This window comes from Myotis brandtii, unplaced genomic scaffold (genome assembly GCF_000412655.1).
Source record: "Myotis brandtii unplaced genomic scaffold, ASM41265v1 scaffold432, whole genome shotgun sequence".
Classification (NCBI taxonomy): Eukaryota; Metazoa; Chordata; class Mammalia; order Chiroptera; family Vespertilionidae; genus Myotis; species Myotis brandtii.
Genome location: NW_005366520.1, coordinates 2,207,276 through 2,233,552, shown reverse-complemented (window position 1 = coordinate 2,233,552; position 26,277 = coordinate 2,207,276). Strand labels below are relative to the sequence as shown.

The window sequence follows — 26,277 nt, the reverse complement described above, 5'->3', positions numbered from 1 at the left end:
GGTGCCTCCCCACTTCTGCCCTGTCTCTGGAGCAACGTGGCAGCTCCACCCCGTCATGGTGCCAAAGGAGAGCCTGGGAACCTTCCGCCTGCTGTGCTGTGCTCCTTCCTCGGGCAGGTGAGTGGTGGGGCACTCTGAGTGCGAGTGGTGGGTGGCGAAGGACTGGTGAGGGCGGCACTATGGGCTCTCACCCCCGCCTTCCTGGGCACAGGCCTCATCCTGGCACCTCCCGGCTTCCACCTGGTCTCTGGGAGCAATGCCCCACCGCGCATGCGCAGGCAGCCTCCTCCTTAGCGGTGGTGACTGTGACACTGTTAGGACCAATTAGCATATTACCTCTCTCTATATATAGATAATATTTATATTCTGTAACACATACATGTTAGAATGTCTTTATCATATATAAAAGAAAAATGTATGCTCAGAGAATAACAACCTTTCTACTTATTCCTATCTTAATATGCAGTAATAACTGTTTTAGCATGTTGTAGCAAACTGGCTACTGTGATGATTAACTTCTCTAAAACCGAGTCTCAAATTTGGACAATCTTATATTGTGTAATAATCCACTTTTGCGTAATAAAAACACAAGCAGTAACAAAAGAAACTGGTAGTGTAAGGCATGCCTTTAGAAACTATATGTGTGTAGTATAATGAAAAACAATAAACCAAATCTCTCCAGGCAGCAGAAAATATAGTCAGCACTATCTCCAATTTTAGTAAATGAAGATACTGAGTTTAATTATACATTTATGAAGAAAATACACACCTATAATATTTCCTTTTTAAAGTTTAGAGGTTGGTTTTAATATCCCATCATCTCCCCTGAGTAGTTTTAACCAACCTTCTTTATTACAAAGTACAACCTCTGCATTGCAAGTACATCTTTGGGATATTTTCTGGTTTAACTCATGTCATGAACACATAAAATGTAGATCTCTAGGGAGACATTTTGCATTGAGTAACAATAATTTGATATAGCAAAAGAAAATTCAAGAATGTTTTTAACAATAAAAAGTTTTAAATCCAGAGCTTGAGAATAACCTCAAATGTACACATACATAAGATAGAAGAATATCATTGCAATTGCTTTGCTAAATAGAGATACTTGGAAGACACTCCTATTTGCTCACTCAGAATAGAAATTATAGCCAGTTTTTCTAAGCATGTAAAGACTGCACAAAAAATTCCATTAGCTCATGAATACAACATGCCTTTGAAATTCAGAAAACTCAATAAAATATATTTGGTCTTTTCTCTTTTGTTCTTTACTTATATAAGGCTTCTGAGCTGTATTTCTAAGCTATAGCTGAGAATGATATCTTAAGAGAAATAAAATTATTCTACATTTTAGTTGCCTCTTTATTCTGTAGTTATAGAATTAGTACAATGATTTGTTTTCAGTTACTATGCTCTAGTAATCTTAATATTACAACAACTAGTACAAACATATTTTAATAATGACATTTAAAACAATTTCAGATTTATATTTCACAAGTCATGTGTTTAAAATAGTATTATAGCAGAATATGACTCTATTAATCAAAGTGATCCTGGTTAATCATCTCTAAAGAATGACTGTGAGTCAAATGCAATTAATATTAACTGAAATGGTTAAAATTAGAATTGTTTAAATGTTTTTCATCTTTGAAGACACTACCATCGGTCTCTATTTAAACCACTCCATAATTGAGTTAACATTTATAGCTATAAGTAAGAGGAGTTATAACTACATTACTAAGTACAAACTATATAAGAATTACTGACCTTGATTTCTAGGTTTACACAAATACTGTTTTCTACAACTTGATCTCATTGTGACACTTTCTCCACATATATAATGGGAATAAATACCATGTTATTCTTCCTATTTTTTCTATGGGATAGTGTAATATCTAAATAATTTTAGTAAAGTACCTCTATTATGACATTACATAAATAAGGAAGAAATTTATATCAATTTAAGAATAATGTTCTCAATAATTTGGGGGGCAGGAGGGAGGGGGGTAAGAGATCAACCGAAGGACTTGTATGCATGCATATAAGCATAACCAATGGACATAAGACACTGGGGGGTAGGGGAGGCCAGGGGATTGTCAAGGGCGGGGGAAAAAAGGACACATATGTAATACCCTTTGTAATACTTTAAGCAATAAAAAAATTAAAAGAAAAAAAAAAGAAAAAAACAAACAAACAAAAAACATAGAATTTGGCTGGAGATCCTGGACTAAACTTGGCTAGAGATCCTGGCTAGGCTGCTGATCAACTGAAAAAAAAAAAAAGAAGAATAATGTTCTCCAAAAATCCTATACTAAATAAAAGCATATTGCCTGACCCGTGTTGCTCAGTGGTTGAGCATCGACCCAGGAACCAGGAGGTCACTATTTGATTCCCAATCAGGGCACATGCCCAGACTGGGGACTCTATCCCCATCTCTCATCATTGATGTTTCTATTCCTCTCTCCATATCCCTTCCTCTCTCTGAAATCATAAAAACATATTTTAAGAAATATATTACTATAACATAAAATTCACAATCAGAGATCCTATATTGGGCTGAGACTTTCTTTACTTTTACTGATATCTTACTAGAACAGGTACACTTGGTCTTGGGAATTGTGTACCCATAGAAGATGGTTACACAGGGACAAGACACCATGAACAATGCCTACTAGTCACATTTTTTCCCAAAGGGGAAAAATAATGGTAGGTTTCTGACAGACTCAATTTCACTGTTGTGTTAATAATAATTTAACTGCCACTCGGAGTTTTAATATTACTAGAAAGAAAAATGTTCCTCAGATTGCTTCAAACAATGGCACAAGTGTCTCAGTGAACATCAGAAATGCAATATAGAGAACTGTGCAGGAATAATAGAATATTGGATTAACGAATTCATCAATTACAATATGATCTGTTGTTATGAATCTTTTGCATACTAAGCATTTCAGAGATTGGATGTAAGGAGGTGGAAAACGAGTACCATCTCCTATATTTCTTTAATAATACATTTAAAAAGGAAGAATATTTTTTGAGTCATTAAACACAAGTGACTAATGTTAACCCTGTAGAAAATTCATGCTTTAGCATTTAATGCTGACTCAAAACTGACAGACTCTAATGCTGTGTTTTTTTTTCTTGTAGAAAACAGTCAAAAGAAAGCTTTCTATGGATAGTAAAGATACTATGTAATAGCTACAATTAATTGGAGCAATCATTTTAATGTAATTTTTTTGCTTTTTGAAAGATTATGTTGTAAAATGTTTAATATTGTTTCTGAAATATATAAGAATTTGAAAAATCAATTTGCAAGAAATCATGTCATCAAATGATTACTGAAGATTTCCTCTTTCCAGTTCAGCAGGTAAGGAGCTTAGAAGTCACAGAGAGTAAAAAGAAGCACTATCTAAAAGAAAATCGACCATTCTTCTTAGGTCCATCAGAGAAGTGAGGTCACAGGGCAAACTACTACCCCCCAAAATTGGATAGACAGATAGAGAGCATCACAATTTATCAGAGTAACCTCTGCAGGAACCAATGTCAGGGTAAGAAAAGCTGAACTGTAACTGATGAATTACTGGGACAACTCTGAGAATTAAAATCTCCAGGGGATCCAATCATCTGAGGAACCCCACACTTTTGGGAGCTTAATCTCCAGGAGCTCTACCAGGTACTCACAGTGAATATCAGAGAAAAAGCCTCTTGTGCTCCCCACACAGAGGAGGAAAAAAATGGAGCCATTTTACATATTCCAGAACATTCTGTTCTTAACAGAGCCTGGAGGCATTATTTAATAGAGCCTAAACAGCTGGGTTTTTATCAGAATCTACTTGACCTAACCAAAGGGAAGTACCCAACTCCAACATGGGCGAGGAGAGAGAAATGCACAACTTCCAGCTCCCTCCAGCCATCCTATACCCAAGAGAGAATCAAAACAAAAACCATAAGAACTGAGAAGCACCAGTGAAATTCACAGCATAGGGCACAGGCTCACCAAAAGGCTGAGACCTAATCACAGAACTGTAAAATACTTCCCCACCCCCACACCTTACCATAACATTAATAAAGGCCAATTTACAGCAGGTTCTTTTACCCATATAATATATCTGGCTATCAAAAAACAAAACAAAACAAAAAAACCTAAACAAAACAAAACAAACAAACAAAAAAACACAAGGCATACCTAAAGGGCAAAAAAACACAAATTCAAGACACTGAACAAGCATCACAAGCATCAGACCAGACATGACAGGGATGTTGGAATTACCAGACTGGGAATTTAAAACAACTATGATTAATAGGCTATGGGCTCTAATGGATAAAGCAGACAAGCATGCAAGAACAGATGGGCATTGTAAGAAAAAGTATATGTATGAAAATTTAGATGACCTTGGGTTTGGTGATGTTTTGGACACCAAAGACACCATCCATGAAAGAAAAAAATAATAAACTGACCTTCGTTAAAATTTAAATTTATTCTTCTCTACAAAAGACACTTAAGGAAATAAAGAGGCAAGACATAAAATGAAAGAAAATATCTGAAAAATGCACATCTGATAAAGAATTGTTATTCAAAATACACAAAGAACTTCTGAAACTCAATGTAAAACACACAACCCAATTTTAAAAAATGGATAAAAGACACCTCGCCAAAAAGATATACAGATGGCAAGGATGAAAAGTAGCTCCACATCATATGTTATTAGGGAACTGCAAAGTAAAACAACAATGATACCACTATACACCCATTAGAATTGCCACTATCCAAAACATTGATGTAAAATAAACATATTAATATTGTATATCTTATACTAATTAAATTTATAAAAAACATTTTTCTTAAGGTGGGGAAAACAATGAAAGAATTAATAAACTGATATTTTTTGAGCAAGCGCACAAGCAGAATTAAGTAATTTGCTGGTTAGCATGGTACAACATGTATAAGGAACATTTTGTTTTACTGGATGCACCATTCATACTCAGATTTAAAAATACAATATAGAGCAGTTGGACTTCCAGAAGAAAAGTAACTATTTACCCAATCCTATATAATAAAAGCCTAATATACTAAGTGTACAACCATCCATTCAACCATTCAACCAGTTGCTATGATGCACACTGACCACCAGGGGGTAGACACTCAACTGGTAGGTTAGCTTGCTGTTGGAGTCTGGCTGATCGGGACTGGGTGAGATGGGCAAGATATACCCTGGAGCCCTCCCGCAGTCCCTCCCCAGCCCAGCCCTGGAGCACTCCTGCCACCCCTCCCCAGCCCCGATCCTGCACTGGTGATGTCCCTCAGTCTGGCCTGCATCCTCTCGCAATCTGGGACCCCTCGGGGGATGTCAGAGAGCCAGGTTCGGCCGGATCCCCACAGGCCAGGCCAAGGGACCCCACCAGTGCATGAATTCATGCACCGGGCCTCTAGCTATATGATAGTTTCTTTCCTCTGCCACCCAAGCCTTTCATATTCACTTTTAATTTTAAAGTCCTATCCTTCTAAATATAGCTTTAGTGTTTTGTTTTGTTTAAAATACAACTTATCAGTCCTCATTTGTTGAATGTCTATTATGGAAAAATTTTAGCCAGAAAATGCTAACAAAATATATTAAATTCAAAAACATATAAAATAAACACAGGATAATATATCTATAAAAATGGAACAAAGAACTGGGTAATAAGCCATGTGAAGCCACTTATACTGTATAGAACAGCAAAAAACTGAGGATCAGGGATAAAGATAAAAATAATTTTACAATTCAAAATAATTGGCTCAAAACTTATAGTAAAAGACCTGTTGATTGAGTGAATATACTTTTCCCCTAATATTTTATTTTCATCAAATACACATAATGTAAAATTTACCATCTTAACCATTGTTATGTATACAGTTCACCATCATTGATCACCACCATCATTGATCTTCAGAATATTTTTCTCATTTTAAAACAGAATCTCTATGTCCATTTAACAATAAATCCCAAGTCTACCCACCCCATAACACCTGGCAACCACAATTCTATTTTCTGTCTGCATGATTTTTATTACTCTAAGTACTTCATATATGTGGAATTCTACAGCATATGTCTTTTTATAGTTGACTTATTTCACTTAGCATTGTCTCTTCAAGTTTCATCATGTTGTACATAGGTCAGAATTTCCATTTTAAGGCTGAATAATATTCCGTTGTTTGGATATACCATATTTGGCTATTCCATTCACCCATGTTTGAACATTTGGGTTGCTGCCACATTTTAGCTGTTCTGAATAATGCTGCTATCAACATGTGTATACCAATATATCTTTGAAACCCCATTTTCAATTTTATGGGGTATATACTCAGAAATAGAATTGGTCTATCATATGGTAATTCTCTGTTTATTATTTTTAGGAACCTCTATACTGTTTTCCACAGTAGCTATACCATTTACATTCCTGCCAATAGTACACAAGTGTTACAATTTTTCCATACCCTCCCAGCACTTTTATGGGGTATATACTCAGAAATAGAATTGGTCTATTATATGGTAATTCTATGTTTATTATTTTTAGGAACCTATATACTGTTTTCCACAGTAGCTATACCATTTTGCATTCCCGCCAATAGTACACAAGTGTTCCAATTTTTCCATACCCTCCCAGCAGTTGCTATTTTCTGTTTTGTTTTGTTTGTTGATAGACAAACAAATGGGTGTGAACTGGTTGGTGAATATATTTTTGAACATTTTCTTCTTTTGATAATATTCTTTTCCTGCGTATTGCCTGAATCACTTTGATCTGGGTATTCCCCTTCCTTTTAGCTCGTCCTCTTGTGCATAAGTGTTGCCAGGCTAACATTATCTCCATCATTGATGATGAAAATGTTCTATAATTTGTGTCATCCAATGCAGTAGCCACTAGCCATATGTTGTCACTAAGCATATAAATTGTGGCTAATGAGAATAGGGAAATAAAATTTTAAGTGTATTTATTTTTTAAAATGTAATTTAAGTCCACATGTGACAAGTGTTATTATATCAGATAATGCATTTCTAGGCCCTACTTCTTTCTGAGTGCTAACCTCCTGTATCCAACCATCTCCTTGACGTATCTGCCTAGATGCTCTGTAGCATCCAAAAATCTACATGTTCAATGTCAAACTCTTTCTCCAAGAAAGCCCCTAATTGGGTTAATTCAAAAATATCAACTCTGTCCAGCCAGAGTGGCTCAGTGTTGAGTGTCGACCTATGAACCAGGAGGTCACAGTTCTATTCCCAATCCGGGTACATGATCAATCCCCATGCAGGAGGCAGCCAATCAATAATTCTCTCTCATTGTTGATGTTTCTATCTCTCTCCCTCTCCCTTCCTCTCTGAAATCAATCTATAATAATAAAAGCCTAAGGGACTATTATGGCAGAATGACCAGAATGACTTGTCGCTATGATGTGCACTGACCACCCGGGGCAGACGCTCAATGCAGGAGCTACCCCCTGGTGGTCAGTGCACTCCCACAGGGGGAGTAGCCGCTCAACCAGACTCCCTTCCTCTCTGAAATCAATCTATAATAATAAAAACCTAAGGGACCATTATGGCAGAATGACCAGAATGACTTGTCGCTATGATGTGCACTGACCACCCGGGGCAGACGCTCAATGCAGGAGCTACCCCCTGGTGGTCAGTGCACTCCCACAGGGGGAGTGGCCGCTCAGCCAGAGCTGGGCTCATGAATGGCAAGCTCAGCAGCGGTGCAGTGCTAAAGAGCAGCAAGTCAAGTGGTAAGGAAGGAGGAGACAGGCGGTAAGGAGCCAGGGATCCTGGATTGTGAGAGGGATGTCCGACTGTACACTTAGGCCCAAGGGGATCTGGCCTTAGTCTGGTAAGGAGCCAGGGATCCTGGATTGTGAGAGGGATGTCTGACTGCACACTTAGGCCAAGGGGATCTGGCCTTAGTCTGCAGTCAGACATCCCCTGAGTGGTCCCAGACTGAGAGGGTGCAGGCTAGGCTGAGGGACCACCCCTCCCCCGCAAGAGCATGAGTTTCATGCATTGGGCCTCTAGTAAAAATATATTTTAAAATAATATAAACTCTGCTAAAGATAGAATTATTGAAACTATCCTTTATTCTTCAGTCTGCTTTATATTCTGTACCCAGTAAATCCCATATTCTGTCATTCAATCTTAAAAAATGTCCCTGAAACCTGTCGTCTATTTTCCAAAACACACATCATCATTTTTCACACACTACCACCAACAAGCTCTTTAAAGATTTCTCCAAGAAAACTCATTGACATTAAAATAAAGTTAAAATCGCTTATATTTCTCAAATGTCACCTCTCATAAATTCTTCAATTCCCCTAGGCATAGGCAAAAGCTCCATCTTCTTTCCTCCCACACTTTATCCACATTACTATGACATTTTTAGCACATTATAGTGAAATGATTTGCTCACCTGTTTACTGGCATGAACCTACTCCTGTGTATTAATTGTTTTTGTATTTCAAGTGTTTTGAATTATCCTTGGCTTATGGCAGGCTATCAGAATGATTAGATAACTAATAACAATTTATGATCTAAATGTTGAAGATTTTAAAACATAACTAGAAAATTCCTTAGTATAGAAGGAGAAATAAGCCTATTTCAAAACATAAATCCATGGTGATTCTTACTCACTTATTAAAGGATTAAGCATCTAAGATTTATATTGGTATTTTATTCATGTTTAACCTTTAAAGGAATTAGGTTGGCTTCTATGATAATTAAAAAAACAAATGCTATTTCTTAAGGTAATTATAGAGGATAAGAAGGCACTTCAACATTGATGCTGCATGTGGCGCCCTCTGGCAACTTCATATGGTACCATCTGACTGTCATTGAAGCCATGATAAATTGCCTTTTGAAATCAATATTGAGTCTCATTCATTACTTTCTTAGGTTCCATGCTTTATATCAAAAAGACAAATGCCAAGATAAATTTACACTTTGTAAAAAATATTTTTTAAAAGAACTCCAGGACAACATTGGAAAACAACTTTCAAGGACAAGAACTCATAGCTCACATTCCATGGATCAGTATGATGTATCTGTTTATTTTTGACTTCAGAAAGGTACCAATGACAAATTATTAACTTTCTAATACTTTGAAGGTATAATTTAATTTAGCATTAATCATATTTGTGAACTATAACAAAAGGTCTGAATGTAAAGTTAGTTGGGAAAGATAGTGGATTGTATTACATGAATACATATTTATATTGCATGTATGTATTTGTTGTATTTATTTAATTAGATTATATAAAATATGTAATAGTTTTATGGTGTTGTGTATCCAATTAAAACATCTACTGAAAGAATTATAAAATTATTTAAAATATTTCTGATTTATTGAAATATTTTAGTATTGGTATAATTTTAATTTATCAATATTACCATATTGGTATAATATCAATAATATTTGTGCTTTATCATTTTACAAAGTGTTTTTCATGTTCCAAAACATTTTAAAATAGTTGACAGTGGCAGAAGTTGTACTAGTTGGGACTTGTTATTCAAAGTCTAGTATTAATTTGCATAATATCAGAATACTAGGTGGCTCAGAAGTGTACAAACAGGTGATATACTGTAATAATACCACTATTATTCTTATTGAAAGAAATATTCTAAAGACCTTCACAAATTAAATTTTATGCTCCATTTGTACACATTAATTTATCAGTATATTCTCAGCCTTTAATTAGCTTAGTGATTTCTTGTCTAAATTATTTTGTTATTCTTTTTATTTTTTCTTCTTTAAAGTAAAACCAAAATTCTGAAAATGTAGGTAAGGGCCTAATTTGAAAATTTGAAGACTTAAAACTAGCATTTTTTTTCTGGAGGTAAGTTTTAGAGGTTTTTTTCCTCTATTTTCTTTCTTTTTAATTAAATTTATTGGGGTATCATTGGTTAATAAGATTACACAGGTTTCAAGTACACATTTCTATGATACATGATCTCTATAAAACTAGCATTTTTACTGATTTTTTTTAAAGAGAGAGAAAGGGAGAGGGAGAGAGAGAGAAATATAGATGTGAGAAAGAAACATCGATTGGCTGCCTTCTGCCTGCCACTTACTGGGGATCAAACTTATAACCGGGCATGGGCCCTAACTGAGAATCAAACTGGCAATCTCTTGATGCATAAGATGATGCTCAAGCAACTGAACCACACCAGGCAGGGCCTAGCATTTTTAATATTTTAATAATTATACCCAATTAATACATATTGCATTTCTAGAGAAAATCTATACATAATATTTCCAACCTCACAGAATCCTAGAAAGGAAAACCATTATGACTTATACTCATTTTTTATGTAAAAAAATAAAATAAATTTATACTAAATAATATAGCTAGTTGGTAGTCAAGATAGAACTGAAATCCATGTTCCATATTACTTAATACATGTTCTATTCAACCCCTCTATGTTTATACTTTTATTTTGTTCATGATCAAAGAAATTTTCACTTTAAAATGAAGGATCTATTAAATAGACCTTTTTATGGTTCCACATGTTTTCTTATTGGTGAAGTAAGGTTAAAATTCTGAAGCACAATATTTTCTATTAGCCTGTGTCTGCAACATGAGTTGCCAAAGGAATACATGATGCCTGGGGACACAGAATCAACTTTGGAAATTATAAATGGTCATAAAAAATGTCCCTGAATTCTTACTTCTGCACCTGAACAGGTTTTAATTTTTCATAGACATAGAAGTCTTCCAACATCTATTTAATACATTGTTTTAGTATAGATACAATTACCATTTAATGTGTATATATAAGTATATATAGACATGCTTATCAAAATAAACATAGATATATATACTCTATCTATCTATCTATCTATCTATCTATCTATCTATCATCTATCATCTATCTACCTTTCTATCTATCTATCATCTCTCCTGACTTTTATCTTGCTGTAATCTAAATAAAGTGTTATAAATGTAGTTAAGATGCAATTATTTTGAACTTGGGAAATTTTTAAGTAAAATGTGATCCAAGACCTTTTATTACAAAAGTTGAGGAAAAAAAATAAATGTGCACAGCTTTTAAATGTTAGGGATAAATCTAGAATGCTAGCCTTGACGTTGGAACTCATTCTGTTGCCACTCTGAGTTTAGTTCATTATATCTATTTTTTTTCCTTTTTTTTCTAAAGAAGGAAGACAGTCTTGAAAAATCTTACCAAGAAGATTTAAGAATGAGTCATCAATCTTTCAAGTGAGCATATATAAATATAGATTATTTTAAATGTTCTAAATTCCAATATTCTCTACAAACTTTATCCCCAAAAGACAGATTATGACAGGTTAAACAGTTGGTAAATGAAAGGTTAAACAAATAATTGATGTAAAATTCTTATTATGTTATATGATGTCAGGCATTAAATTTATTTGCTCCATACTGTAGAATTTAAGGGAAGGCAGGGGAGGGAAGGGATAAGAGATCAACCAAAGGACTTGTACGCATGCATATAAACATTACTAATGGCCACAGACACTAGGGCGGGGTGGTGAGGGCATGTGCTGGGAGATGGGAGTGGTAAGGGAGAGGTGAATGGGGGGGAATAATACTGTAATAGCGATGTATGGGCTGGGGGGAGGGTGGTACTTGAAATATCAGGAGGACCACTCTGTAAAGTATATGATTGTAACCACTATGTTGTGCTCCTGAAACTAATACAGAATAATATTGAATGTGAACTATAATTTTTTTAAAAAGATGGAAAATTGTATGTTATATGTTTTTCATCACAATAAAAAATGTATTTGCTTCATACTATAGAATTTAATTTTCTCCATATTATATACTTTCTCCTACCTATAAACTATTATACAGGAAAAACTGGTAATGATAACCTTACAGTAATTACATTCATTATAAACACAATCTATCTTTATTATTAAAGAAAGGAGCCTTTTGAAAAATTCTTACTGCATCTAAGAATTACCTCAAAACAATGAATTTCCTTAAATATTGAAACAAAACTTTGAAGATAGAGAAATTCAAAGATTCATTTTGTATTTTTCTTAATCTAAAATGCAGAGCTATGCTTAAGAATATACCACAAATCTACTATCAAATTAAGGATAAAACCTAATTATTATATTAAAGATTGATTTTATAAACAAATCTTCAGTTATTGGTCGTATGATCTTGATTTTGCTTATCATGTTAGTAAAATAATAGGAGACACTTGAAATCCTTTCCAGTACATACTACAAATAAAAAGTATATAGCTTTCTCTGGATTGGTTATTTTCCCTTCCTCCATCTACTAAAAAAAAAAAGAAAAGAAAGAACAAAGCTTTCCCAACCTGCTCATGAATGCATTCCTCCCCTACCTTGGTAATCGTTTCATGAAGTTTGAAAAAAGGATCCATTTCTTCAATTTTTGTTGCACCTTTAGGGAAAAGGGCCTCGGAGAGAAAACTGGGATCCTGTGGAAAGCAGAATAAAACATTTAAAACTCTTCATTGATTTTGTTTTTCAAGTGCTTATTGGATTTTCTTTAAAGATTCAAAAGGACTCTAAATTGCTTTAAGGTTTCTGTTGATTGTTGGACTTCATTCTACTTATCTGATTAATCAATCACAGAATTTTTTTAAATTAAAATGAGTAGAACCCTATGACATTTGACATTATTTGTATCTATAAAATAATGCTTAATTTTACTCATATGAGATAATTCTTTGCAGTTTTTCCTGTTTTTTTTTTGTTTTTGTTTTTTCATACAGACATATATAGAACACAATACCTTGACTATAAGATCCAAGTCTGAAATCATTTTTTCTATTTTAATACATTAAATTTTGTTTTAAGTCTGGTAGAATGGGATGTTTTTAATCAACATGATTGCCAAAAAGAAAGGCCACAAAAGTATACATGATATTTTAAACATTTAAAAACTCACTTCAAAAGACTTAATAAGATACATTTTTGGTAGAATGGTCTTATGGCTTTTAGACTATCAGTAAAGTGCTAACGTGATATCAGAACCTTAGTGGTATATGGTTTAAATGAATCAGGAAAACAGTAATTAGTCATTTTATACTTGCAGATGTAGACAAATTTCAAGATGCAAGGAGATCTATGTGACATGAATATGTATGCCCCCCTGCAAAAAAAAATTCATATGCTGAAAACCTAATTTCCAAAGTAATGATATTAAGAGATGTGGACCTTTGGGAGGTGATTGGGACATGAGTGTTTTTGCCTTACTATCGGGATTAGTGCCCTTCTAAAAGAGGCTCCGCAGAGCTCCCTAGCCCCTTGATCCTTGTCCTATATAATAAAAGAGTAATATGTAAATTGACCCTAACAGCAGAACGACCAGAAACAACTGGTCACTATAATGCTCACTAACCACCAGGGGGCAGACGCTCAATGCAGGAGCTGACCCCTGGCGGTCAGTGCACTTCCACAGGGGGAGCACTGCTCAGCAAGAAGCCAGCTCATGGCTGGCCAGTGCAACAGTGGTGGCAGGAGCCTCTCCTGCCTCTGCAGCAGCGCTAAAGATGTCCTACTAATGGTTTAGGCCTAAAACATTAGCAGGACATCCCCCAAGGGCCCCCGAGTGGGATGTCTGACTGTCAGTTTAGGACCGATCCCCCCGGGAGCAGGCCTAATCCAGCAGATGAACATCCCCGGAGGGCTCCCAGACTGCAAGAGGGTGCAGGCCGGGTTGAGGGACCCCCCTGAGTACACGAATTTTCATGCACTGGGCCTCTAGTAAATATAAAATAAGAAATCTGTAACCTGAAACAGGGCCCTCACCTGACCATGCTGGCACCATGATCTTAGACTTCCAGTCTCTAGGACTGTGAGAAATAAACTTATGTTGTTTATAAACCACTCAGTCTGTGACATTTTGTTATAGCAGGCTAAATAGACTAAGATATAAATATAGCTCTTACTCGAAAACCTGAAGTAACTAGGGTTATTTGTCTAAAAAATAGAAAACTTGAGAAAGGATATATGTATGTATATATGATCTGATTAATAGATAGATGATAGATAGATAGATAGATAGATAGATAGATAGATGATCTTTCTGAGGGCTAACATGGAGAAGAAGCATTCAATACAGTCAACACCAACAATGACCACAACAGTGTAACAAATTAAGCTGAATTCTGTTGGAGCCATTTATTAGAGCAACCTCACAGCAGAACAGACTGCTTTGGGGTATAACAATGGTGGAAAAGAAAGTTAGGATGATGTAGTTGATAAGCTCTGAAGTCATACAGTTGAGAACATAACTGCAAATCCTATATATTAAATAATTCTGTGATCAGGCATACTCTTCACCCCCTATTTTGAGCAATACTGAAATAAAACAAGAGTAATTCAGCTATTTGCTCCAGCATATATTCACTTTGTGAGGGTAAGACCATAAATCAACCAAACAGCTTACCTATCATAACTAACATCTTATTTATCAAAATTGTTTTATGGTGTTTTTTTCCTCATTTTACCTGGCAATCTAAAACTATTTTTTTCAAAAACTCCATCTAGATCCAACTAGTATTTTACTTTTTAAGATTTACCATGAAAGCTAGGCAAGAAGCTTGGAACAGATTTCCTTTCTTAACCCTCCAAAGGAACCAACCCTGATAACAATTTGAAATATTAAAATGATACATTTCTGTGCAAGAGTCATTCAATCTATGGCGACTTTTTATGGCAACGCTTGTAAACCAATGCCCTCAGTACAGGTGGTATTCTTCCTTACTGCAATAGGTCTAATAAACTTCATTTTGTTTAGCAACTGGGTTTTTGGAAGTATTTTGATCAATCAACATAAACATAGGTTAAAATTTTTGTTTTGCCACTTAATAATTGTCATCTTAATCTTCAAATGATTAGTCACTGAATCTAAGAAATTTGAATGATAATATATATTTCACAGAGATGTGGTTCAACTATCCATGCCTGAAACATGGGAGATATTATGTTACCAGCACTCGTGATGTTGCTAAAAACAATAAATTTTTTAATGATGGTGATGAGGATGGTGATTATGGTAGGTGGGATGCTTAAATAAAGAAAATTCAAAAACCTTATTTATCTGTTTTTGTTCATCAGTTTATGTTCATTATTATAAAAACAGATCCAGAGACAGAGAAACATCAATCAGACCGTCCAACCTCAGAGGGAAGGTAGGGAGGGTGGAGGTAAGGAGCAGAGATCAACCAAAAGACGTGTATGCATGCATATAAGCCTACCCAATGGACACAGACAACAGGGGGGTGAGGGCATGAGTGGGGGAGGTGGCGGGTAATGGGGGGAATAAGGACACATATGTAATACCTTAATCAATAAAGAAATATAAAAATCTTATTTATTATCCTATGAGAAATAGTGTACAGATTGCATTTAGATATGTTTATTTTTCAAAATAGTGATATCTTTAAACTAACCTTAGTGAAAATATGACCTGAATAATTTGTGGCATTCATTTCTATTTAATAATTAAGTTTGAAGTGCTTAAAAAGTTTGTTTCACAAATCGTTTTAAACAAACTTCTTAAAATAATTTTATTAGTTTACTTAGCAAAACAAAACTTCATAATTAGTGCAAAGGTAAAATATCAGCCAGCCTCAAATTAAGTGATCCCATAAAAACATAAATTGGAAGTTATAATTAGTGAGGTTTTTATTGAAATTTCAATTATTCAGTAGCAAACCAATATTAAATTATCCATATATGCCTTATTCTCTAGTGTAATCCCCATCTTTCTCTTATTTCTTCAGCTATCTCTTACCATATCATTCTTTCATTTTTAGTGCCTTGTTTGTTTAAAACATTTTTAAAAATCCTAATTTAACATCTACCACATGATAGGTGCTGCATCAATGCAACAGGGTTCTTAATCTCATGGAGTTTAATCTAATGGAATTAAAAGTTAAAAAGTTTTTGCTGCTATTACATTAACTATGAGTGATAGATTCTTAATAATAGCTCCTATCTGTAGATGAAGAGAGTGAAATAAAGCACCATTAACCATATTACAGTGCTTTTGTTTAAAATAATTCATTGATAGATTGAAACAAAGCATTCTTGAATAATTTAATATATTGTAAACAATATTGTGTGTCTGCCAATTGGCAATAACAGTAAGCACATTATAGAAAAAGAAACATTGATAAGCAAAGTCTATCAAGGATATAGTGTAAAATTTGTTTCCCTAGTACCTAATTTATGTTATTTCTTTAATATTTAGCACACCTTCCTTCTTTCAACTTTTTACCTCAAGTCCATTATTTGACTCACCTGATTTTCCATTTGTATATTATTCTCCAGCTGTAAATGGATTTATTTTCTGTTTTAAAGCTTTTTATTGTTTCTAGACTTACCCTTAGTCTTCTTTTCACAAGTTAATTATGTGGTTTTATCTACTTCTTTGGCTTTAACTACAAACGTCAAATTTGATTGTTTCCAAATCTTTAATTCTAGGCTTGATTCTGTTTTTAGTTCATCATTTCTATTTCTCTACCAGATCCTTCAAACATATCAACTTACATTCCAAATTTTAATCATTTGTTCTCCATTGACAAGTTCATTTCTAACTTGGATGATAGTCTAATATCTATATTTGCCCCAATATGAAATTTTATGTAATTCTTGACTCCAATTTCTCTCACCATGTGTGCTAACAAACTGTACTAGCTAATTTCCATTGAATCTACTAGTATATATTTACACAATTCTATATAAGTTCTATCAATTCCCATAGTCCAGTTACTTACTAGTATTAGTTTTCTGCGAGCTATGTTCCCTATTATCTATAGTCCAAAGTCCAAACTCAGTATGGCATTGCCAAATAAGTCCCAATCTACCTGGTACCTTTATACAATTCTTTCTTTCCTGTAAAGTAGTTTAAACAATTTCCACATATTTTTTGCTTATTTCACAGCAGGCTTTTCACTAAATCTTGAATCCACCCTTACTTTTACTAATTCTGCATCTTTATTTTTGCCATTTCTTCTATCTGGAATGTTATTCCTGATTTGTTTGCCAGGCTACTTTCTATAATTGCTTTTCTTGATTCTCACCAACCCATTAGGGTTTAGTGTTCCATTATCAGAGTTTCTGTACCACTTTATATTTACTTTTAGTCATCATTTACGACAATGCATTTTTGTTAAATTTCTGTTTTTCTAACTATACTATTAGCTTTTTAAGACTGGTATTTTTCTTATTAAAATAGTCTAATATTGTCAGACAAACTTGAGTGAGTGTTTAATCTCTCATTGTATCATCACTCATAAAGTTGAAATGTAAATATACTTGTTCTTCTCACTTCATAGAGTTCATGTCAGGATCAAGCAAAGAAGCAAAGCATACACAAGTTCTCAGTAAAGAGGAAAGAACTACTGGATGGTGTTTTATTTCTATCACACTTGTCAGGAACTGCTTTTCTATGTAAACCAAGAGTTATAGTTTTAAATTTTAAATTACTAGAAATATGTTTTTGTATATCAAACACTATATGATATTTATCTTTTAAAATCTACAACTATTCAAACAAAGTATGGAAATCATTGCTGTAGGTGGCAGGAAATCTTTGGAAGCTTTTGAACAGAGTGAGTGATATTTTCAAGTATGTATTGAGTAGAGCACACACTGACACATTTGTGGAAATAAATTTAAAAGATATGTGATGGAAAGCAGAATGTTTAGACAAAAGGCTATTGCAATATTACCATAAGAAAGAGTGAGAGATTAAACCAGTACTGTGGTAGGAGAAATAGATAGGAGGAGATAAGTTTGATAAATGTTTAAGAGATAGCATAAGAAGCCATTGGTGATTAATTGGATGTGAAGTCTTAAAGAGGAGTCAAGATTGAAAGTATTTCTAGATTTGATAAACTAAGTGGATACAAATTTCATTAATTTAAAAAATGTAGAAGCCCATGAAGGTTCAGGGGAAAAAAAGAAATTAAATTTTAAACATTTGAGGTGAGATGTTTTTGGGACATCTGCATGAAGTTTTCCCTGAAGGTGAATGCCTATATTGTTTAAGACCAAATTCTGGACTGAAGATATAACAATAACCTCAGAACTACATACATGGTAGTTAAAATGTAAAGTGAACTTAGGTATTTGTAGACTTAGATATTTTTTTGTGCAGTACAGATATCTGAATGACAACAAAATCTCTTAATGGCACTGATATTTAAGCTTGAAGAATAAAAACATTTTATTAGCCTTGCATCCCCAGAATAAATCCTACTTGGTCATGGTGTACGATCTTTTTAACATATTGTTGGATCTCATTTGTTAATATTTTGTTGAAGATTTTAGCATCTATGTTCATTTGGGATATTGGCCTGTAATTTTCTCTCTTTTTAGTGTCTTTATCTAGTTTTGGAATTTGGATAATGTTGGCCTCCTATAAAGAGATTGGAAGTATTCCTTACTATTGGATTTTTTGAATAGTTTGAGAGGATAGGTGTTAATTATTCTTTGAATGTTTGGTAAAACACCCTGTAAAGTCATCTGGACCCAGGCTTTTGTTAAGATCATACAGCATAATGAAGTGGGATTTATTCCAGGGATGCAAGGCTGGTACAATATTCAAAAATCAATAACTGTGATACATCACATTCACAAGTGAAAGACAAAAAATCACATGATCACATTAATAGACACAGAAAAAGCATTTCACAAAATCTAACAACCATTTTTGATAAAAACTCTCAGCAAAGTTGAATAGAGGGATCATTCCTCTCCATAATAAAGGCCATATGTAACAAACCTTCACAAACATCATACTCAGTGGGAAAAAAAATAAAAAAATTTCCTCTATAAAGAGGAACAAGACAGGGCTGTCCGCTTTCACCACTCTTATTCTACATAGTACTAGAAGTCTTCAGTGAATAAGAAAACATAGAAGACATTCACATTAGAAAGAAAGAAGTTAAATTGTCGTTATTTGCAGATGACACAATATTATATATAGAAAACCCTAAAGACTCCACCAAAAACATACAAAAGTTAATAAATGAATTCAGCAATCTAGCAGGATACAAATTTAACACTCAGAAATCAATGGCATTTTTTTTTACTCCAATAATGAATTCTCAGAAAGGGAAACTAGAACACACAATCCCATTTACCACTGCAACAAAAAAATTAAGATAGTTAGGAATAGACTTAACTAAGGAGGTAAGAATAAAAACAAAACCCAAAAAGCACTTACAGATGAGATCATCAGAGGAAAAGAAATAGAATCATAATCATGTGAGTGTGACTTCATGGGAGTCAAAAAGATAGGGAATATCTGGGAATGAATAATCAATGTTTCAAAGCAAGTGAAGAAAGACCAAAAAATAAAAATTATTCATTGGAAATTGCATTTCAGAGATTCCTGGTGTCTTTCATCAGGGAGTTTCTATGGATTCATGAGCACAGTAGACAAAACGCAATCAGTTGAGGAGTAAATGTGAGGAGAAGTGAAGCATCAACTGTGAACTATATTATTCTCTCTAGTAATTAAGAGTAGGTTGAGGGGTTAGAAAATGTGAACACTAGCTTAAAAAAGTTAAAGAATCAGTTTATTTGTTTTGTATTAGACAGGATTGATGCAGACATAACTTTCAAGTGAGATAAAGCATCCAGAAGATAAAGAATTAAAAAAAAACACACACACAATAATTTTTGGGGAAAATAAATGGACCATAGCTCATAACTTACCCAAGAAACAGAATTATAAGTAGGTAAGTTGTTGAATAAAAAGGTGCTGAAATGAGGGTAGAGTGTGATTGAAGAAAGTGCTAGTACATATATAGAGGTGAAGAAAAGAATAAAAACACCTCAAAGGTCATGTTTAATTCAGTTCTAGACTACATTGAGTTGATTAAACTTCAACTCATTACCCTATCAAAATATACCCTTTACCTTTTTTTTCCAGAAATAATCATTTATAATATTGAGTTCATGTAGGCTTAGTGGGCATTGAAGTAACAAAAACATTTTATGCATCCCTTCTCTTTATAGTTGGCACTCAATGTACGTGCAGAACCTGGAATAGTACTTTCCATATACCAGCACTTGGCTATGTGTTCTACATGAGGCACCTAATTTAATCCCCATACCTTTATGGTAGGAACTATTTTTACCTTCTCTACAAATGGAAGAATGGAGAAACAATGAGTTCCAGACACCAGTCAAGAACATTCCATGAATAAGTGGTAGAACCTGGATTGAAACCTAGGTTTATTTTACTCCATAGCCTATAGTTGTATTCTTATGCCATCCCTCCTCCTTACTGCCCAAGTTCCTCACAGCTTTTAAATTTAAGAAAGAAAGGATTATTTCCCCACCTCTTGTTCCAATTCCCTCCAAGCCTTAGTTTACTCTACATAAGCAGCATAAACACTATCTACACTTTAAAAGATATAATCAAAGACTCCCTGCTTAGACTAAATAAAATTGAATCTGAAAAGCCCCATGTGCACTTCCCTCATTGCAATATTCACCTATATGCAATCAGAGAATATACATATCAATACTTAAATCCTATATAATAAAAGAGTAATATGCAAATTAACTGTCACTTTGCAATAAAGACGGCAGCACCCACAGCCAATAAGGAGGGAATATGCAAATTGACACAACAAAGATGGCAGCGTGGGCCGGAGCCATGGAGCCCGCCGGAGAGCTGGCAGGAAGGCTTGGCATCCTGGGTCACCCCAACAACCCAGGAAGCCAAGCCTGGCTGGAGAGGGGAGAGCGGGCCGTGGAGACACCCAATCTTTCCCCACACCCAGTCGAATCGAGTCCATTGTGCCGCAGGGTGGAAGCTGGTGGGGGTGAGGTATGGATTCAAGGGCCTCAGAGCTGTACCACCCAGCCCCCAGTGTGCTCTCTGCCTGTAGGCATCGAGCTGCAGACCTCCGACCCCATTAACAGGATCAGTGGTGGGGTGGAAAGTGACCTGGGAGGGTGAGGAAATGAAACTTGGGGTGAGCACCATGGGTGCAGTCCCCGTGACCTTCCCCTCCCAGGACAATACTGCACTCCCTACCTCCCTCATGCCAAGAGATAAATGTGGATTTGCAAAGAGACAGGCCCCCCAGGAGCTTTAGCTGAGCGGATGAGGGTAGATACTCACTTCTGACACCCCCACCCTTTGCTTTAAGCCTGCATTCTCCTTCCCCAATACATGTTGCTTGAAGTACACAATGGTTTCTGATTAGACATGTGATAAACATGGGAAAAGCAAAGTGCTTTAAAACATAAGAGTCTGGAGTCTTTGGGGGGGTCTCTCTCTCTCTCTCTCTCTCTCTCTCTCTCTCACACACACACACACACACACACCCTCACTCCTTCCTTCCCTCTTCCCTGGACTGGCGAACCTTCACACAGAAAGTTAATCCTAGCTCCCACCCTTGCCTTGCTGGAGTGGCCTCTGTTTTGTTTTGTTTGTTTGTTTTTTCTCTCACAAAGTTTCTTTCTAACCTCTAAACCGGCAGTCAGACATCCCCTGAGGAGTCCCGGATTGCAAGAGGGCGCAGGCCAGTCTGAGGGACCCCCTCCCATGCATGAATCTTCGTGCATCAGGCCTCTAGTTTAATATATAAAATTAAAACACTTTCAGACTTTGAATGGCACTGACATTCATAATGTGCTGGGCTAAGGAAAAAAGTAATTATAGCCATAGTATTTGAAACATAACATTCTCATCACTATTCAAAGTGAGAAGGACCTGAGATAATGTGGAGTTTGAATGAAGTAAAATAATCAAAGGGTCAAATATGAGACAGTATTATGACATTATTTTCTAAATTCACTCATTCTGGTCATTTAAATTATTTTTTAAGTTCTAGGAAAGTCCACAGCATTGCCTTTATTAAAAATATTCACAACACCTTTATTGTTCTACTCATATTAATCTTCTACCCTAAATTTAGACCTGAATAATACATTAGAAATCTAATTCAACCCAAATATGCAAAATAAAACATGGTAAATTCAAATGATTAAATGATTTTAACAATATCACAAAATAGTTATTGGAAAGCCAATACTAATAAGAAGCTCTGTGTATGTATACATTTCTTTAACAATTGTCTTTTTAGTCAAGTATTTTTGAGATGAAGATAATAACTATAATACAAGCCTTAAAAATGTGAATCATTCCAATAATTATGATATATTTTTGGTCTTGACATACTTACACACCAACAAAATACTTCCGTAGCACATAGGATCCAGTCTTCATACTTTAGATTTTATTCAAATTAATCTCCTTCACATCTTTCCTTCTTTCATCTCATAATCATTGAATGCATGTCTGTCTTACCTATTAATACACAGCATGCATTACTTGTTAACTAGTTTGTATTTATGTGTGTGTGTTTTTATGTCTCTCCTTCAGACCTCATGGTTTTATTTAGTTAGTTTTACATTAATGTGCTCAGCAGCAGCTTTTGGCAATGTATTCATATTCCCAACACAAAAAATAAATCCTACAGATTGAAAAAAAATGTATTTAAGACTATAGGCTTATTTCTACCTCGATACAAAAATCTCTCTTATGGTGCTTATTTGCAGGAGTTCCTCACCAGCTGATGCCTCTGATTTTCATCCTGAGTTTTGGGATTTGAGGGGTGGCTCACCTACCAACTCCAAATTATAACTCAGCCTGTCCAGCAGTGGCTGCTTCAGAAAACTCATGTTATGGTTGGTTCAGAGCATCATCCTTATGTCCTCTGGAGCCCAGCGGGCTGCTTATCTTGGCTCTTTCTTGGGGTGAGTTCACCGGGCCAAAGTTTGTTATACCTAAAGCAAGGAAGCTGAACTAGGGGCTCCTTAAGCTTCTACCAAATCCTACAGTCACACTGGGATTACAGAGGCTGCCTTTTACTTATTTTCCTCTATTTCCTAGCACTTAGAGATAGCTTGCATAATAAAAGTTTTATAGTGTTTTTGTTTTGTTTGTTTGTGTCTGTTTTTGCTTAATATCTTCACCTTTTTCACCCAGTTCCCTAACCCTCTTCCCTTCTGGTTTTTTGTTTTCAACACACTTTCCAGACAGATCAGAGAAGCTAATGTATAGCAACAAAGAAACAAACAATAAAAGATGATAGACTATTAAGCTTTCTTAATAAAGATTAATTCTTCCATCCAGTAAAATGAATGAGAAGTGTTTGTTAATACCCCCACATCTTTGCCACCACTATGAATAGAAGAATAACACTAGTAGCATCTGACAATGCCTGGCATAAAGGACAGGCTCATGTGGAGGAACCACAGAAAGGTTAGTTGTATTAATAGGATGACTTAAGAAATTACTGGATCCAAAGTCCCATTTATCGGCCTCATAACTTCTTTGATCTCATAGCAATTACTCTATAAAGAATTGTTATTAAGTCCACAAATCAGTTATAAAGAGATAATTGGTACATACTCTTGTCCTCCGTGTTTTCTCCTCTTCTGTATGGATATACTTACTGGACTTAGGGACCACCCAGGTAACCCAGAATGATCTATTTAAAACCCATAATTTACACCTGGAAAGATCCTTTTTCCATAAAAGGTCACATTTATGTTTCACGGGGCATATCCTTGAGGGACCACTCCTCCACACAGTGCAATCAGCATGCCTTCAATGGGCTCTCTATACTAAAGCCTGAGAAGGTTGTTTCTAGCCACAGACATCAAGATTTCATTATAATTCAGAGTTTATTCTTATTTCTCTTCTTTTCAAGAATAACTATAAAACGGGGGATTTTACATTTGTAAAGTAATCTTTAGTTGAAACAAATAAAAGCTGTTCTTAAGTAATTATGGATTAGCTATGAATTAAAAGTATTTTCTAGTGTTGGAAGGTGCTTACACAGGTATACAATTTTCAAAACCTATCTAACTTAACATTTATGCATTTTATTGTATATAAATTATATCTTAAAGGAAAAAAAATAACCTTTGTAGATAAGGGACATTATTTTTGTCTCAAAGAGATTCCTCTTGCCCTTCTTTCAGTGTGAGGTTTGGTAAGTTCCACTGCACATGTATTCAATGTTTTTAAATTTTCTGTGTTGCTTTACATACACTATTTTATGATATCCATGGCTGTTTAAGATCAGTAAAGTGGTATTATTATCCTCATTTTGTGGATGAATAGACTAAGATTCAGAGACATTATCTGACTAGATTCTGCTAGTAAGTAGTATAGACTGGGTTGGAATTCAGAACTTCATTTCCAACCTGCTGTTACACTCCATTACCCTGCATCTCAAATGCCCAGATTGGCAGCCAGACCCAGATACCATAGAGGACACTGTAAAAATAGCAAGACAAAAATAAGAAGTGTTCAAGCTTGTGAAACTAAGTTGGATACAATCAAGATTGTTTTAAGGTTTAGAAAAACCATGATAACATTCTACACATAAGTCACTAACTGATGAGCTGTTTTGTGATAATTGCAGAATAAATGGAGCCATAGAGAAATTATTTTACTTCCCTTTCTGATATCTAAATTTTCGAAGGCTTAGCTAAGTGTTCATTATATATAAATAACATTTATTAATAAACTCAATGAAGTTGTTCTTGGTAAGCACAGGAAAGGGAGATAAAGGATATGAGTAATCCCAAATAATAAAATTTACCAATTCAACTAGTGTTAATTACTAAATAATATCAAAAAATATCAAGTATTTATAAATTGAATGCATTATATATAATTGTCTCATCCTTTAATTCTCCTGAAACTACAAATTAAAATAAAACCTGAAAGCTTTGGTCTGTGGGAGGAATATTAAAAACTAAAACAAAGTTTATCTAAAGAACTGGGAGTTCAATAATAATGACTTTTGTAACTGTCATTTACAGAATGCCTACTATGTGCTATACTGTCTGGAAGGAATATCTATGTACTTATGCATGGTTAGGCTTTTCTGAGCAAATTTTAGTGGAACTTGAATAAAAAATCACCTTGGAAATTAAATGATGACTGAATAGTCATAGAAACCTGGAGAGATTTACCTCCCTAAAGGTATTTTTACTTAAAAGGGACACAAAACCCAGAACACTAGAAACATACAATTACATTGCATTCAGAATATTATCCTATATAATAAACAGGTAATATGCAAATTGACCATCACTCCAATACAAAAGATGGCCGCCCCCAAGTAGTCAAAGATGGCCACCCCCATATGGACACAAGACGGCCAGCAGGAGAGGGCAGTTGTAGGCAATCAGGCCAGCAGGGAAGGACAGTTAGGGTTGACCAGGCTGGCAAGGGAGAGAAGTTAGGGGTGACCGGGCCAGCAGGGGAGGGCAGTTGGGGGTGACCAGGCCAGCAGGGGAGGGCAGTTGGGGGTGACCAGGCCAGCAGGGGAGGGCAGTTGGGGGTGACCAGGCCAGCAGGGGAGGGCAGTTGGGGGTGACCAGGCCAGCAGGGGAGGGCAGTTGGGGGTGACCAGGCCAGCAGGGGAGGGCAGTTGGGGGTGACCAGGCCAGCAGGGGAGGGCAGTTGGGGGTGACCAGGCCAGCAGGGGAGGGCAGTTGGGGGTGACCAGGCCAGCAGGGGAGGGCAGTTGGGGGTGACCAGGCCAGCAGGGGAGGGCAGTTGGGGGTGACCAGGCCAGCAGGGGAGGGCAGTTGGGGGTGACCAGGCCAGCAGGGGAGGGCAGTTGGGGGTGACCAGGCCAGCAGGGGAGGGCAGTTGGGGGTGACCAGGCCAGCAGGGGAGGGCAGTTGGGGGTGACCAGGCCAGCAGGGGAGGGCAGTTGGGGGTGACCAGGCCAGCAGGGGAGGGCAGTTGGGGGTGACCAGGCCAGCAGGGGAGGGCAGTTGGGGGTGACCAGGCCAGCAGGGGAGGGCAGTTGGGGGTGACCAGGCCAGCAGGGGAGGGCAGTTGGGGGTGACCAGGCCAGCAGGGGAGGGCAGTTGGGGGTGACCAGGCCAGCAGGGGAGGGCAGTTGGGGGTGACCAGGCCAGCAGGGGAGGGCAGTTGGGGGTGACCAGGCCAGCAGGGGAGGGCAGTTGGGGGTGACCAGGCCAGCAGGGGAGGGCAGTTGGGGGTGACCAGGCCAGCAGGGGAGGGCAGTTGGGGGTGACCAGGCCAGCAGGGGAGGGCAGTTGGGGGTGACCAGGCCAGCAGGGGAGGGCAGTTGGGGGTGACCAGGCCAGCAGGGGAGGGCAGTTGGGGGTGACCAGGCCTGCAGGGGAGGGCAGTTGGGGGCAATCGGGCCAGTAAGGAAGCAGTTAGGCATCTATCAGGCTGGCAGGGGAGTGGCTAGGGGG

At 36.3% G+C, this 26,277-nt stretch overlaps 1 protein-coding gene across 1 annotated transcript in view; it reads right to left on the bottom strand.

The window, feature by feature from the left end:
- The window catches only part of NAALADL2 (N-acetylated alpha-linked acidic dipeptidase-like 2), an 825,315-nt gene that overhangs the window by 148,682 nt on the left and 650,356 nt on the right, over positions 1–26,277 (bottom strand). The window contains exon 10 of the mRNA XM_014546150.1: positions 12,360–12,455. Within this exon, the coding sequence (XP_014401636.1) occupies positions 12,360–12,455 (96 nt within the window). The remainder of the gene's footprint in view (positions 1–12,359; positions 12,456–26,277) is intronic.